Consider the following 17,136-nt stretch of genomic DNA (forward strand, 5'->3'; position numbering starts at 1 on the left):
CAGTCTATAGATCCCCTGAGAAATAAATGCTGCCTCTTGGCAATTCAGAAATAATTTTCTCCTGCCCTTTTCCCTGCCATTTCCTCAATCCCTTGTAAAGCACCTCAGCAGAGGGCAAGATGCAGCCCTTTATATTTTAACAATGCTGCTCATTATGGTTTCTCTCTTTTCTTTTTATTACACCTCTCTGGCCGTTCAGGTGTCAAGTCCCAGGAACTGCCCTTTGAAGTTGATGGTACAGTTCCCAACAACTTAAAGGCCTCTCCCACTAGGATAATAATTGTTCAGGTAAATTGTAGGTAGACCGAAGCAAGGGAGCAGGCTGTTGAAAGGCATCTCAGCAGAGTGTAACAATGCCTCTCTGTGGAAATGACATTTAGGGTACAAATAGCACCTGAAAAACAGTTTGCGATTAGTCTGTGTGATAGTTGCAAAACTGCCCATTTCCAATTGACAGTAAGTACTAGATGGACTCCAAGAGATATAAAATGGCCATTTAGTCTTTGTGCAGCCTTGATTCTTGTGAGAAATCTACAACCAAAAGTAGGGAGAAAAGTTTTTTTCTTGTGGTTGCTTTGAACTGAGAACGGTATCTCAGACTGGCACGATGTGTGACAGAGTAGGCATTATGGACTGAACAACCCGGCATGAAAGGTAGAAAGGTGTTGACAGCACAAAACAAGATTCAGAAGTTTTAATGTATAATTTAAGCTACTGTGTGTCTTGACACAACAGCTCTAAAATGCAGCTCTTTCCCATCATCAGAATGTTCCCAAGGAGCTCAGGTTCCAAGTAAAAATGTCCATACGTATATCTAACTGAACAATTCAAGTCTAAATATGGTTCAGTAAAATGGTGACTTATGGCTCATCAATAATTTTTCCTATTAATTGATCTGCTTTGTGTCTGGTAGGAGGTAGAATGAAAACTAGAGCTCTTTTTCTCAACTATCTCTAGCTATCCTTAGCTCACATCTCTGTACTTCTATAACTCGATGCCTTACTCCTGTTTTCTGTTTTCCTTTCTCTGCTTCCTATTCCAACCAAGTCACTGAGTGAAAGCTTAAAACAAACCTGAAAAAGGATTTAGATCCTATTCAACTATATCTTTTAGCAAATCCCATTATGCTAACCAATGCTATGTGTTCTTTTCTTATGACTCTCTTTTTAATAGTTATTGGCAGGATTGGCAGTTTTCTGTAGTCATAGTTTGACTAAAATTATCTCTGCAGTTTTTTAAAGCCAAAAGTCAACTGGATAAAAGTGATCCAAGCCTGACCTGATGCAGAGACCTATTTTATTGGTACACTTCAGGTACATCTTTCTACTCTGAAATAACACATGAAAATAATAATCTGCCTCCAGCACACAAAGAAAATAGAGCTTTCTTAGTATGTTTTTTCTCCCCTCTTATTCAGGAATATCATCTCTGTGCAGGAAGATCCAGATCCCTTGCTAGCTTCCAGATCTTCTATTACTAGCAGCAGGGATGAATGAGGCCTGCAGGTGAGAGCAGCCCCAACATCTGGCAGCCCATCTGTTATCTCCAGAATATGTACAGCTTTCTCTGAACATAATTACACATCAGGCTCTTTCCAATCTGTTGCTGATATGGGTCCATTTAGTGTGGCCCAGATTTGTAACTATGTCTTTAAGAGGCTTTTATATGTAGAATTAGATCTTTGGATTCTTTGGTACGGATGCAAGCACCTGATTTCACACATTTTATGCTATGTCATTTGTGTGATTTATGTCTATTTTGGATCTTAAAACTCTTAAGCCTACATAAAAATTCATGGGATCTAGTTATTTCCTACAGAAAATCTCAGCTTTTTCTAGAAAATCCAAATTGTGTGCCTAAATGTACACATTACTAGACAATTCTTCACATTTTTACATTTTCAACCACAATTTTGAATTTTAAGATTTCCACAGGAAATTTACTGCTTGCAACACGAAATATGAAGAGACATGTTTTAGGAGGATGCTCATTTCTTTATTGGTTTTAAATAAAAAGAAAATGCCCTCTTCCAAAGCTAGGGGACTAACCCACATTCAGATGCTCTGCATTTACTAAGATCCAATTCCTCAGGTTTTAATCAGTATATGATACTATTCTGATTATATTCTATACCTGCTGATAATATTTTTTGGTTTAAAACCACATGAACACTTGACAATTAGTTTTGACTTTTAAGTTTAAATAATGCAATCTCAGTCTATGAAAGTGTAGTTGAAAGTGAACAGAAAGTCATCACAGTTTCTTGAGGATTTAGGATTTTTTTCCTGTCACAGTTAAATAAGCAGGCTGCTATTTTTGGCAGTCTGTTTTAGATAGTGGGCAATTATCCAAAGCAGTTTCCAATTAGAGTGCTTTTAGTTCATCCAATTTGTAGGCCGCAAGAGAAGATACTGTTGCATTAGATAAAATAATTGCAAACATTCAGACTGCATCTAGAACACAACATCCCTTTTTTTCAGCCTCCTCAGTTAAGAAAAACATCAATAAATTGAACCTATTTCATGGAAAATGATCAAGATAGAGCTAGATATGGATCTGAACCTTCTCAGATGAGGAGAGTCTGGGAGAGCTGGACTTGTTCAGCTTGGAGTAGAGATGGTTTTGGGGCATCCTAGGAGCAGCCCAGAGTGTCTACAGGGGGGGTCTTCAAGGAGATGCAGCCAGACTCCTCACAGCAATGTAGGGCAGGAAGGTCAGTGACAAGGAACATAAAATGAAAGGGGAGCAGTTCAGACTGGATGTAGGGAGGAGCTGTTTCCCCTGACTGCCTGAGGGCAGTCTGACAGTGACACTCTGCTCAGGCAGGTTATGCAGGCTTCATCCTTGGAAGTGTGCAAAACGTGACTGGTTGAAGCCCTGAGCAGCTTGGTCTGATCTCAGGACTGACCCTTGTATGAGCAGGAGGTTGGACCAGGCAATTCCTTAGGCACTTTCCAGACTGCACTGTGCTATGATCCTTTCTTGAAAATTATGGCTGTGATAAGGATGTCTTCACCATCACATTGAATTTGCTGAAGCTACAGGAGTATTTGGAAAGTTGCAATAAACATAAGCAATAACTTATGGAAAGTGATGTTTATGTTTCCTGCATGGTAGAAGGTCTTCTCCTGACCACTAGGCTTTAGTTACAATTTCTGTGAATTAAATGTCCAACATTCCCATCTGAATAAAATTTTCTTGCTGGAAAAGCAAAATAGAGTGAGAGAATCTGAAGTCAGTGAAGTAAGTGCCAGTGCTTCATACCTCTTCTTGGCCAGGAAAAAGGAGCAGTTAACTTCTTAAGCAGATTTAAACAGCTGCTGAGTGATTGACAGCATGGATATTTTTTGAACACCTGAGTGGGTCAAAATGTGGAAGAGTTCATTTATTATGGGAGTTAGGCCACTCAGGTTGGCTGTCCCCCACTTTTGACAGGAAAAATTAGGAGTATATTGTGGTTAAAGACTGAACTGAGGAAATACACACAGAAGTTTAAGTTTAGTCTATCTCTGGAAGACCAGAGGATAAATTCTCTATGAATGATTGCCTGAAAAGACCCAGAGATTTCAGAGAAGCAGTGAAGCTTGATTGCCTGAAGTTGTGTCATATTGGTGAGATTAGTTAATGACCCTGCCTAGATTTCCTGGGAGTCTTAGAGGAGATCTGTGCACCTTTTACCTCAGACTCACCTTTGCAAATTGAGGGTAATGACAGTTGCCCATCAGCCTCAGAGGAATAGTGAAGATTAATAACATTGTGGGTTTTTTTGCTGTGGATATTTGAAGCCCATTCCCACTCCAGATGGTTGGTATGATTATTTCAAATCCATGGAGGTGTGTGCATCAGGATAAATATGGTGGTAGATATCTCAGTGTCTTGGGTCAAAGAAACTGATATAGAAAGAAAACAACCAGGAAATTGTAACTTCAGGTAATGGTTTCTGAAACAGTCTGTGGTCTATGACCACATGTTTTATGTTTCATTTAGAAAGCAACAGCAGAAATCTCCACCACCAGTGGACCCTATTCTGTATGATTTTTTAATTAAAATTGGCACATGGGCATGTGTTCAGGACAACAGTAATTACATTATTTGTATCTCCATATCCACTGTGGAGATCTATTAGTACCTTTAGTATTGTGTTTTCTCTTTAGCCTGGCTGCTTGTATTTGAAACTTTACAAGCATGTGTTACCATATTGATGTGACTGTGCTTGGTCCAACTGGTCTGAGAGCTGCTATATTTGCATTTCAGAGAGTGGTTTGGGTTGGAAGGGACCTTAAAGATCATCTGTTTCCAAGCCCCTGCCATGGGCAGGAGCACCTTCTACTGGACCAGGTGGTGTAGTGGATGAGAATGAGTGGGACATAATAAAGTCCTGGCAGAACCATTGTATTGAGCTGAGTGTGGCCTTTCCTTCACCACCAAAGTGGCAGTACAGGGACACACAGCTGTGCAAAAGTGAAGGTGCTCCATGCTTAAGTGGAACTTGCTTCCATGCTGGGGAAGGTGGAGAGTTTGCTGCTGTGTCCATGGATGTATTGATGGTGACATCATATAGCTGGTTGCCAGAGGGATTGGATTGCCCTTGTGATCATTTCACCTGATCTTGGGCTGCTGTTCAGCTGGCTTCAGGGCATTTTAATTATCAGCACACTGGCTATTGGACCAACCATCTCATCTGGTTGCTGGCACTCATTATGTTTGTCTAAGCATATCAGATATTCCTCATTAACTTCTGCAATAATATTCAGACAGAAAGTCCTAGGAACTCTTCCAGCTAATCCCCATTTTGGCTGCTGACCAAATAAGGCTTTATATGGCACAACTGTAATTGCTTCATTTGTATAATATTGATCTGCCATTAGGCAAAACACAAGCCAGCATTTCACTTGGGCACAAGTTATGCAGTGTTCTTTATTGTTTGCATTGCAGTTGCAGCTTCAGTTCCTACCTGGGAATTGGTTTTATTCCCCTGTTTTTTGTCTTTCAGTCTCTGATTCTTATTAAAGTAATGAACTTCAAAGTGCTTGCATCATAAGTAGACCAAAGCTTAAGAAAACATGTCTTAGCTGGAATTTTTCCATTTATTGCCTTTATGAAAAACATCCGTATGGAGGCACAAAGAAGCATATATGTAATGTTACAGAAATCCCTCATGTCTTCTCTCAGTCTAAGTTTAGACCTACCAAAATTGCATCAACTGTACAAATCTCATGAATTAGTGATCTGTTTATGGCAGCCATAAAAGTCAAGAATCCATCCTGATTTCTGCGCTGCCAATAGCTTTTGGCATAGTGGCCATGTTTCATTAATAACTTCATGGACATTGATGTCAGTGGATGAATTCCCTCACAAGCAAACAGCAGTTTTGCCCTACAGCTTTCCCATGTGGAGTAAGCATTTCTTACTAGGAAAAAGTTATTGAAGAGCTTGCTTGTATTGCAGTACTTTTAGTACTCACAGAAGGCTGATGGTATTTGGCTTCCCAATCATGCTTCATTCTCATTAAGGTGAGACTAGGGTTTGGTGACCAAAAGGTCTAACCAGGCAGGCAAAAGGTTAGGAGCAGTACCTTAGGAACAGAACAAGCTTGTTCCTAAAATATAGACATAAATAGAACCACAGAATCATAGAATCATAGAATAGTTTGGGTGTGAAGAGACACTTAGGGGTCATCTAGTACAACCCTTCTGCAATGTGCAGGGACTGAGCAGTTTTCTCGTAGCACAGACCACTCTGACCTGGAATATTTCCAGGAATGAGACACCTCTCTGGACAACTTATTCCAGAGTTTTACCATCCTTATTCTAAGAAATTTATTCCTTATGCCTAGTCTAAATTTACCCTCTTTTAGTCTAAATCTGCCTTCCTGTAGCTGGAAACTACTGTTCCTTTTTTTGTTTTAGCAGGGCCACTCAAAAACTTTGTTCCCATTCTTCTTATTACCCTCCTTACAATATTGAAAGTCCTTGATAAGGTCTCCCAGATCCTGGTTTTCTTCAAGTGGAACAACTCCAATTGTTTCAACCAGGTCTCAGGAGGGCTGATCCATCCCTCTGGACCCATTCCTACAGATCCCTGTCCTTCCTGTCCTGGGGTCCCCAGAGCTGGATGGAGGTAGTCACAGGAGTGGAGTAGAGGGGCAGAATCACCTCTGACTTGCTGGCCGTGTTTCTTTCTATGAATTCAACTGAATGTGGTCACTCCATGAATTCCTGAGAACAGCAGTAGTATTTTTTCCCCAAATGCAGCTGCTGGGAAGATGGCAGAAGTTGGGTTTTTTTCTTTCACTGCAGCTCTGGCCACAGATACCTATATCTGTCACCCTGAAAGTGATTAAATGCAACTCCTTTTGTATGACTTTTCTCTGAGGACATCTCAGAAATGTTAGCTAGGATAGAGGATTTTTATCGCTTTTTATGGAGAATCATAAGATGATGATTAGATAGTTTATGAAAAAGGCATGCAGAGATGCTCAGGTGTGCACTTTTACTTGTAGAAGTCTATCATGACTCCTGATGTTTTTCTGCCATTTCTGAGTCTTAAAGACATCTTACACTAATCAGGTGCTCTTTGTGAGATCCTGATGCTTGAAAGAGGGAAAATACATCAGCATATCATAAGGAGTAGAAAACAAGCAAAGACCATTTCAGATTTAGTTCCTCTTACTCATTATTGTATGTTTGTAAGTGGTGGATTCAGCCTTACATTAATGAAAAACTGGAGAAGTCTGAGAGTGAAATATTTTCAAATATTTCCAGATTTGAATCAAATATGGAAAAATGCCTGGTATGTTCAATATTGCATTAAAATCTTGGGTTTGTTATTATGCCCTGCTACCTACTGAATAGAACATACATTTATATAGCACATTGAGATATGGGGCTGCTGAGGAACCAGAAAAACCAATATTTGCAGTTAGCCCAACAGGACACTTTGTCTTCCATGATTTGTAGTGGGATTCAGCAATAAGTTCTGACTCCTTTTGGATATCCCAGTAACATTTCTTCTGGGGTAGGTGATTCAACCTAGGACGGGGTCTTCCTGCAGAAGAAAGCTGTGAAATGCTCAGTTGAAGGTACAATATTTCTGCCGCTGCTGGGACATGTTGAATGGAGTGAAAAATTAGAGGCTGCTGAAACAGCTGCCACCTGCTTTGTTTGGTTTTGATACAGTAAAATCCTCCTCTGCATCAGGCAGCCAGAGTTGGTGCTCTTAATAGGCTCTCTAGTAATCCATCAGTGATATCTAAGGGATTGAGGTGGATGTAAAGAAGAAACAGCTTTCTCAGTTACAAGGAACCACACCATATTTCTATTCAATAAGCACTGAATTGCATGTTTACCTAGCCTCATTCTGGGTGAAAATAGTCCCTCTGTGGCATTCAGAGGCATAAATTTTAAATGCCTTACAAATATGACTAAGATATTATATAAAGGAAAATTTGAATCCTCTGGCCAAGATTAGTAATGGTGAATAATATTTTCAGTCCTGTTAAATCATCCATTTGCAAAACAATAAGATCAGTTGTGCAGCATTTGGCTTTTTCTTGAGATGGAGAGACATAAGGAGTTTCAACACATGCCTGGGTAACAAAACACAATGTCATTGCAAGAGGTTTGCACTAATGCAGTCTAAGTGGGAGAGGAGTGGGACAGCATGAGGCATGATAGATCATCACTGCTGTGACCCTCACCTCAAGCTGCTACTCCCTGACTTTCAGCAGTGCCTATCCAACACAGATGGAACCTCTGCCTGGCACTGAACCATATGCTGTGCTTTGCCATGAAACCCTGACCTGTCTGTGCCAATACTGTAATTTTTTTTCAGCTTGGGGGCCCTAAACTTAGAAGTTACTGGAGAGGCAGGTGAAACAGTATCCAAGCATCTTGCTGCAACAAAAGCTGCTGAAGTCTGCTTCACCTAAGTCATAAAAAGCAAAAAGCTTTCTGCCAGCCATGCCAGAGGTGAATGTTGGCCCATCTGAAAGCATTATGTGGAGGAGAGGGATGTACTTACACATGCTCACTTTACACATTTCAACTTTAAAAATATTACTGTAAATTCTTTCAGCAATTTCAACTATGTAAATACCATAAATGGCTCAGGGTTACTAATGTTTCTGAGGTGAAAGAGAGTTTTGAGGCACTTGGCAGTGTCCTAAGCTTATCATGAGAGTAATTCCTGCAACGTGGAGACAGCGTTACACTGGTCTCAGACACTTAAGAAAAATATTACTCAAGTGAGGGATTTGCTGAGACACTAGCACAGGTTACCCAACATTGTTGTGGATACCCCATCCCTGAAAGTGTTCAAGGCTGGGTTGGATGGGGCTCTGAGCAGCCCGGTCTAGTGGAACGTGTCCCTGCCCATGGCAGGGGAGCTGGAACTAGATGATCTTAAAGGTCCCTTCCAACCCAAACTATTCTATGACTCTGATTCTAAGCATTTAAAACATGGATTCTGACTTGCAGGTGTTGGACTGCAGCAGCCTATTCACATAATCCTGCGGATGCTGGAACCAGCAATAAAAATTGTGCTTAAAAAAAAAAAAATCAAAATGCACTGCTCAATGACAACAGGATTAGGTAGTTAGCAACAATTAAAATAGCTCAGAGCTGGGAGAAACTGGCATTTCTGCTACTGCTAAAGACTGTGTACTGAACCAATATGAACCAATTCTCTAGGGACAATTTTATGTGTTTTTTATTTACAGCAAATCTTTGTGTAAAACAGAGAAACAAGCTGAGTTGCAATCCCAGGTCAACTGCTGTTGTTTTTATACAGGCAAAATATATATTTAATTACTTATGCCAAGAAGTGTTTGCATACTGTAATTGGAATATCTTGCTGCAAAACAGCTTTCAATCTATATAAATATTTTAAACTACAGTCATCAGACCTCTAGCTGGTGTAAATTGTCAGAACCTCTTTGAATTCAAAGTAGCTGTGGCAAATTTTAGCAGCAGTGGGTCTCCCATTAATTGGAACTCCTGCTGATCCTCAAGGTGTCAGTTTGGCTCATATTTGTTTACAAAGCTCAGCTCAAAGAACTAAACATGTACTATACTTAGGCTATACATAGAAGCTGTAAATACTCACTGCCCCTGGAAATTAACCATCTTATTTGGATGGCTAAATGAAGAATGCTATACTTATTTTAATTAGCCACAATTGAAAAGTATCTGAGCACTGCTGTAAATTTCCCAACTCTAAATAGATGGGAATAAACATACATTCTTGTAAAAATACTTTATTCTTGTTGTTTGACTAATATTTTGATATATTTTTCTTTAAGAGGTGTTTTAAGTGCAGTTGGACAGGAGATTTTAAAATAGTGTTTTTAAAAGGCTTCAGCTTCTAATGCAGCACAGAAACTGCCCAGAGCTTTTTTTTGCAACACTTTGGCTTTCTACAGACCATACGTTAGGGCAGGGGTATGTGAATTTTGCAAGGTGGAATTCAGGAGGCATTCACTGTTCTAGTGGGTCCTGAGCTGGACTTGAGCTTTCTGCTGAGATGGCTGATCATGTCCTTTCTTTGATAAGCATGAATATAAAATTGGAGGAGCTTAGCAGAAAAACCTGAGACCCACTGGAGAAGAGCTAATATATTATGAAGACTCACAACATGAATACTAGCAGTTCTTTATTTAATATAAATGCTGGCCAACTTCTGACAGCAAGTGCTAAAGACTCTATTTTGTTTGAAGTAACATGAAAATGTTTTGATGACTCCTGTGCTTCAGTATTTGAATACAGTATTTTTCATACAAGTAACATGACAGCATGCAAACCTTTATAAATCCCAGTAAAAAATTTCCCATGTAAGATCTTAAATAGGTTTAAGAGGACATGCTTTTAAAGGAGGCCTTTTGTCTTTAAAGTTTAGATAATTTTTCTTGTAAAAATGTTCATGCATTAGATCTTCTTTTTAATATTTATGTTATTGATCTTTCAAGCCTTCTGAGTACACAGTGATGTAAGCTTTGGCTACATCTTCCTTGTTAACAGAGTGCTTGTTTCATTCCTAATTTATTAAACATATTCAGCAGTGCCATGCAGCTTTACACTTAATTTCTCTTGATGAATTGTCAAACACCCTTAAACTGCACTACATTTGTGCTGTGTTACAATCTGCCATCAGTGCTTTTCAAAACATAGATAAAATAAACAGCTCAAAAGATGTGCAGGTTTTAATTTTTTGCTTGGTAAGGTTGCATTTTAATTTTTCCTGTTAAAAAATATTTGAATGGATTATATACATAAGTTATAAAAATGCACCCACTTGTGTTTGGCTAAGCACATTTAAGACAGATCCTCAGCTGCATGCAGGAAGCGCTAGGCTGGGGGGTGAGGAGAGGCTCCTGGCAGCTGTGGCCTCCTCTTCCCAAGCCACCTGGGCTGGATACAGATTGGATCACGAGAGAATAACTGCAATTCACATCACTGAAATACGGTCACTGACCTTGGCTTCACTGAGCACCCTTCTCTGCCTTGTCCTGCAGGAGAAAGCCCTCCAGCCTGCTCCAGGAGTGCCCAGGGGCTGGTCTGCATGACGGCTGCACCAGCAGGCAGCTGCAGGGAAAGACATCCAAAGTGCAAGGAAGAAAATGAGCTTAGGACACATCATCACTTGCCAACACTGGCTGTGATACTGCAGTCCCACAAAAGCTTGTTCCTGTAGTGGTGATGCACCAACACCTCTGTGATTTTACTTCCCATCTTTGCTGATTCCCTCTTCTTTACAGGCACCAGTTATATAGGAGTATAAGTGCAACAAACTTATAGGACATTGTGCTCATATATTTTATCCTAATAGAAAGGAAGCCTCTGTACTTTGCCAGTTGGTCCATACCTTGCGTATGGCCCACCTATGGAGCTTTGTCCATATAACACTCAGTATTCCTTGTTAAACTTTGTTGTATGTTCAGAGAACCTGAGGTTAACCAGAGATGCTGTCTCTCTCCACCATGTGACTTCTAAGTGACTGAGTGATTTCTGAGACTGAAATCCGTTGTGGGAATGATTTGTGAAAAGCCTGTTGGAGGCTTGCACTCTGCTCTGCTTTTGCCTCCTCAGCTGCAGCAGTGGCCCCAGCATTTCTGGGACGCTGGGCTGTACAGTATGGCTGCAATTTAAGCAAGGCTCTTTTCATGTATGTAGGGTCTCATTAGAGAGTCATGTTATTTTTGCAGATCTAGCTCGTTCAATATTGTGAGTGAACATCCCCAGCTCTAGCAGTGAAACAACAGTGCCGCCATCTGTGATGATAACTGCAGAACTGTGCTAAGAATCTGCCCAGGATGCAGGGAAGTATTTTTGGTATCTGACATGCCAGTTACACAGAATTTATGAGACTAAGTTCAGGAAAGGGATTCAGGAAAATGTCAAAGCTGTTTAAATAGCTAAGACATTTAAGTTTTCCTGGCAAGGCTTTACTGGCTGCCTAAAATATTGTTATTGAATGCTTACAGCAGAGATCCTGCCTTGGTTGTAATGCATACTTAGGTACCTGTCTGTGTCTTTATGCCAGTATTCAGTATTTAGTATTCAAAAGCTGATATTCTGAGACCATAATTCATGGAGGCAGTCTTCATGAGCCAGGCCAAGGCCTTGGTATTGCATTTGGGAATGATGCTGATTGGTGTATATGAGTGGTGCTTTCCACCCATCCTGTGAACCATGGTGCATCCAGAGATTTTGGGAACTGAATGACTTAAATTAAAAGCAGCTGTGGCTGAGAATATACATATTTGTATACAAGTCTAAATATGACTAGATACATATTCAGCCTAACTAAGCTAGAGAGAACCTTTTCTCTGTGTTGTGTGTATTCAAGCTCTGGGTATTAGTTGATCTTACTGAGCAGAATGCATTTCATGTTTTAGTTCCTGATTTCTAAGGAGTGATGAGTTCCTGTGATGACACTGATGTTGAAAGTGTTGCATTAGGCTAAACTTTGTGTCTCATTTCATAATGTACTGTCTCAGATTTCCAGCAGTGCTTGTGATGTTGGCCGTGGTGGTCCCTAGCCTGGACCTGACCTCATTCCCTTGTGGTGCAGGGACCTTTGTGTGTCTTTATTAGCTGTGGAAATGCCCCTCTTGTGGCTGAGCATGTACATGAGCTGGATACCACAATGTGGTGTACCATGGTGTTCAGGTGATTTGTTGCATGCCTCCCTCACTGCTTTTTACAGACTCAAGTCCAGCAGATGGGTCAAGTGCTCACCACTGATGTGATCCAAACTCACTGGAAGTCAAAGCAAACCTCTGCTGGCTTCCCTGGGTTTTAGGCAAACACCCTGCTGCAATTCTTTTGGGTAACAAATGAGGTATCTGCTTGGAATCACCGATGTTATTTTGCAAGGGACTGGGTAGTCCCGTTACCATCTATCTGTAGAGTTTTATCTTTTGATAACTGTGTAAGGTGTATCTACAGCACAGATGGGCTCTTCTAGGAAAAAAAAGAAGGGATACCAATTAATGTTTTAAACTGACTAATGCTGTTTATTTATAGGGAGATGGACAGTGATTTGAAATGAGTGAAAGTGATTTAATTTTCATCACATTTTTAATACTGTAATTCTAAAGACCTGTTAAAAATAGCTGTGATCCATGCAGTGAAATCACTGTCCATGTACCCAAGAACGTGTGAAGTGAGGTCTGCAGTTTTGTCTTAACTGGCTTGACTATTGCATGCAAAGACTCTGTTTTCTTCAGAGTAATGGAAGAGGCAGGACTGTGCAGTGACACCAAGGATTAAGAGTTAACTATTAAAGGCCATGGCCTGCTTACCACTATTAGACCCTGACTCCTACAAAGACGTCAGTTCCTTTATTGAGGAATATATTGTCTTTAGTGGGAGTTTGGATTAAGTGTGGTATTGAGGATGCAGTCCTACTTTTTAAGGTGAAAGAAAAGTTTCTGCCATGGAGACTCAGGTTTCCAAATGCCTTCCTCTGTGACGGAACAAAGCACTAGGATGTCTAGGATGAGTGGGATGATCTAGCCCTGCTCTGAGATCTCAGTGTATAATTTTCAATGCAGTTACCATTGCACATTTTAGGCTCTCAGTTATAACCTACCTGGGAGGTACAGCAGTGTTGAGCAAAGGTTCTCTGTGTTTTGCTGACCAGAGGTAAATTATTTATTTCCACATGTTGAGGTGGACCTGGATAACAAAGCAACAGAGAAAGCAGTGTGAAACTAACCTGGTTTTACATGGCCTACTATACATGATGAGGACAATAATGTGTTACATTTATAAACAATACAGTTTAATTTCAGAGTGATGATTGCAGCTTAAATCCACATTTAATTCTTCATCCTTTTTATTTTCATTTCTCTATTGTGCTGTGAAACTGTCTATGGATATGGCTAATAACCCAGCTAAATAACCCTCTCATGAATGGGTTTCATTTATTTATTTATTACTCTAGAATTACTATCAACCAGCTGCAGCTTCTCTAAATAACTGTGGGAACATTTTCCTGGATAATCTTTAATGCTTTGAAAGATAAATTTAAACATTCAGCAAGTGAGAAAGCTCTTTCTCTTCAACATGAAAATTAAACATGAAAACTTATGTTAGTTTGTAAAAGACTAGTTGTTTTTAATTCATCTTGGAATATCCAAGTGAAAGATGTAAGCAGACATTAACTTGAAAAAGAAGTTGTAAATTATCAAGTATCTTCACCCAAAATAAGATAAAGACTGAAAAGAAAAAAAAACCTTTTTAAGAATTTTAGCATAAGGACTTTGTCTAATTTGGTGAGCTTTAATGTTCACACTTGAGAGACTACAGCTCAGAGGAAATAGTTTGAAGATGCTTTTTTCAGATAGACAGATTGATAGGGCTTTCCATCTGCTTTAAAATCAGACTGAGATTAAGTGGCTTGTTGAATTGAGAATTAGTGATATTCCTTGAGATACATTTCATTTTTCGTGGGAGTGATCAATCCTGCCTGCATCTGTAGAACTGTCAAAGCAGCTGCTTGTGTTATTGCTGCCCAGTGTGACAATTCAACATAGCAACATTAAATTAGACCTTGGTTTGGATGCCTTGAAGCAAGAAGGAGTTTTGACATTGACTTTGTAGACAGCAGACTCCAGATATAAATCTAAGCAATTTTCAGAATAAGTAATGCTGTTCAGCATCAAAGAAATGTGTTTCCAGGATCATCTTTCATCTATGGCCTGGTCCCAATGTCCTTAAAAAGGTAACATTTATATTTAGTGTACTGGAAATCTCTCTGTTAAGTGGCAAGGCTGGCCACACAGTTATCTTTCTGAATAGGGCAAACAGACTGAAAGCATAGGCTTTGTAATGAAAAGCTGAGTATGAAAAATCTGTCGTAAATATGACTGATTCAAAAGCAATTGCTTCCAAGAACAAAAGGGACAAATGAACAATTTCATTCCAATTTTGCAATTGCTTCTCTCCCTCTGGAGTGTGAACCATAATTAGAGCACTTACACAAAATCACATTTGTCGGCTTGGCTGCTAAATTCCCCTTAAAGATTTATCCACCAAGAGCAGTCTGTTATCACTCCCACTACAGCCTGCAAGTTCTCACTGTCACTTTCAGGGACAGACAAGCACTTACTTTATCTCTGTTGAAAATCTCCTCTAAGTCTAGCTGCAGTGAAGTTATGTAACATCAGATCTACACACAAGTAGTTTCCAAACTTCATGACCAGCCAGCAAGGACCTGTCTTTCATCCTGGAGGAGCTTTATGAAAAGCTGTTACCAGAAGAGAGTAAAACTTTGTCCTGAAGCTGACATTTGTCCCACAGATGGACCAGAGTAAAAGACTCTCCATAAGCTATGAAGTAGCATTTTCTGTACCTGGTTGCCAGGAAGATACCTCTCTTAATAAGAGAAAAATTTGTATTCTAAGACCAGAAAAGACCCCCAGAGACAAGAGATCGGCCATCTCTAGAGAGGCTCAGTCACAAACCCCAGTGTCTTCTAGTGCCATATTATTTGACAGAGTCCTGCTGCCAGAGGATCTCTTCCTGGCCCTTCTCCGAGTGCTTTGAAGGTGTTGCATCCTCTCATTGTTGAAGTGAGAATGTTATTGACAGTCTTAGTTCTTGTCATATCCCACTCATTCCTGACAGACAGATCTTGAAAGTATTAAACAAATTCAGAGAGAGAAACTCCATCTTTCTCAACCCCACATCATCCCCAAAGAGCAGTAGATAAGCTACTGCACCTCTCAAACTGCTCCATGTGCCTCTGCAGAGCCACTCATGAGCCGAGGCAGACACCCAGCAGAGAGAGTATACATTTCTCATAGTCATGGATACAGTAGGGACCTCTGGACATAAAAATAGGAAGATACAATTTTACTGATACTGATGTAGTTGTGTATCATTAGGATATGTGACTGTTTAGGGTCTTAGTAATACAGATAGGAAATTGTACACAAACAAGTGCAAAGTTTCCTTTGGAGATGATGAAGGCTGCATAAATACCTTGTAAAATTAATTATCAACTGATTTTAAAATGTTATATAGTGGCTATAGTCACTATCATAAGTCGAGATGCCTTACATTTGGGTTTGTATGGTGGTCTATACTGTCTAACCACTGCCATCCAGTCCTGGTGCTCTCTGGACACCTAAGGGAAACCTCTGAGCATGCACAGAAGCAACTGCATCCTAGGGCCAGCTGTGTTGTCGTTCTTGGCTGGGTTTCAGTACAATTCCAGCAGCCTTGAATTCCTACAGAAGCAGTGGTTCTGTGCTTTAGCCTTTGTGTTGGCAATGCTCCTCTGCCTGTACTGATCTAAAGTCTTTCTCAGGTATTTTCATCTGAAAAAAGAGAATTTAAACATGATATGGAGGACACCAGGCTCACAGAACCCCTTTCAGTCTGTTGCGCCCACGCCACTGTGTTGCTAGCAAAGAAGAATTTGTCTTTCATCCAGTGGCAGCATAACATCTATAAACTCTCCAGAGAAAAGTCCTCAAGATGTCCAAAAAACCTTCTTGACTCTCAGCACGTAACTAATTGGCTGTCTTTTCTCTTCCAGCAGTGCTTGAGCTTTAGTTTGGCCACACTGTTTCCAGGTTTCCCCCTTCATCATCACCTTTCTCCTCAATTTCTCAGGTGCTCTTTGGACTGGGACACAGGGTGCTCTCCCAGAACAGCAGGGCAGCCCCTGGAGCCATGGCACTAGCAAGACCCCAGGTCTTGCCTTTCAGCTAAGCCTCTAATGTGCAAAGGGAGCAGGACTCTAGAGCCTGCATCCCATATGCACAGATGTGCCAGCAGCAGGGCTTCAGTCAGACAGACCTCTGGGCACTTTTGTACAGTGGCTCTGGACAGCATCTCAGTCAGTGTGTGACCTGTTAGTCCTTCTCAGCTCTTCCTCCCACAGCCTGTTTCTGGAGCCCTAATCCTTAGCTCATGCAGGATCAGTCTGAAGTGCTACATGTCACAACTGTAGTGACACAGTGACTGGCAGCGTCTAGCACAGACAGTCTGGATCTTGTCTCTTTAGTACATGGGGATACATTTTCTCATCTGCTTGAAAAAACAGCCTGGGTACACTCTTTAAATATAGATTCAAATAAATCTGTGTAAATCGGTTTTAATTCCAGGCAGAGTTTTATCATCATTTTGCAAAAATAGTTTGGGTTGGTTGATAGAATCTTTGCATTAAAATCCAAGCTGTTCTGAAAATCCTTTCTAGAACTGGAAGCACATTTTTCACATTTGGAAGTAACCACAATTATTTGTGCTGCCAAGGGCTTTGAAATATGGAAATGAGAGGTTTATTTAGTGTGTGGATCAAGCTTATAAACAGCTTAAGTCCTCATTCCTTCTAACATCTTAACAGCTGTGCAGTTTCTTACAAAATATGTTTTATCGTTTCAAGAAATGCTGTTAACCTCGCAGTTTTAAAACTGAATGAACAAGGCCTCTTGGACAAATTGAAAAACAAATGGTGGTACGACAAAGGAGAATGTGGCAGCGGGGGAGGTGACTCCAAGGTTAGCCTCAATGTCACCAAAAGCGGGTAAACAGTATGTGAAGTAATTGGTGCATCTGCTGGGGTCTTACCTGCCACGAAACAGCTTCGCCAGTAGCACAGCACTGCTGGTACCTGCAGCTGAAA

At 40.4% G+C, this 17,136-nt stretch overlaps 1 protein-coding gene across 8 annotated transcripts in view; it reads left to right on the top strand.

Moving 5' to 3' along the window:
• The window catches only part of GRIA4 (glutamate ionotropic receptor AMPA type subunit 4), a 212,083-nt gene that overhangs the window by 177,968 nt on the left and 16,979 nt on the right, over positions 1-17,136 (top strand). For 5 of the 8 annotated variants that reach the window (XM_021529348.2, XM_077781343.1, XM_021529343.3 and 2 more), the window contains exon 14: positions 16,897-17,011. The exons of the other annotated variants lie outside the window; for them this stretch is intronic. In XM_021529348.2, coding sequence (XP_021385023.1) covers positions 16,897-17,011 — 115 coding nt within the window. The remainder of the gene's footprint in view (positions 1-16,896; positions 17,012-17,136) is intronic. 8 annotated transcript variants of the gene reach the window in all.

Source organism: Lonchura striata, chromosome 2 (assembly GCF_046129695.1).
Source record: "Lonchura striata isolate bLonStr1 chromosome 2, bLonStr1.mat, whole genome shotgun sequence".
In the NCBI taxonomy this organism is placed as follows: domain Eukaryota; kingdom Metazoa; phylum Chordata; class Aves; order Passeriformes; family Estrildidae; genus Lonchura; species Lonchura striata.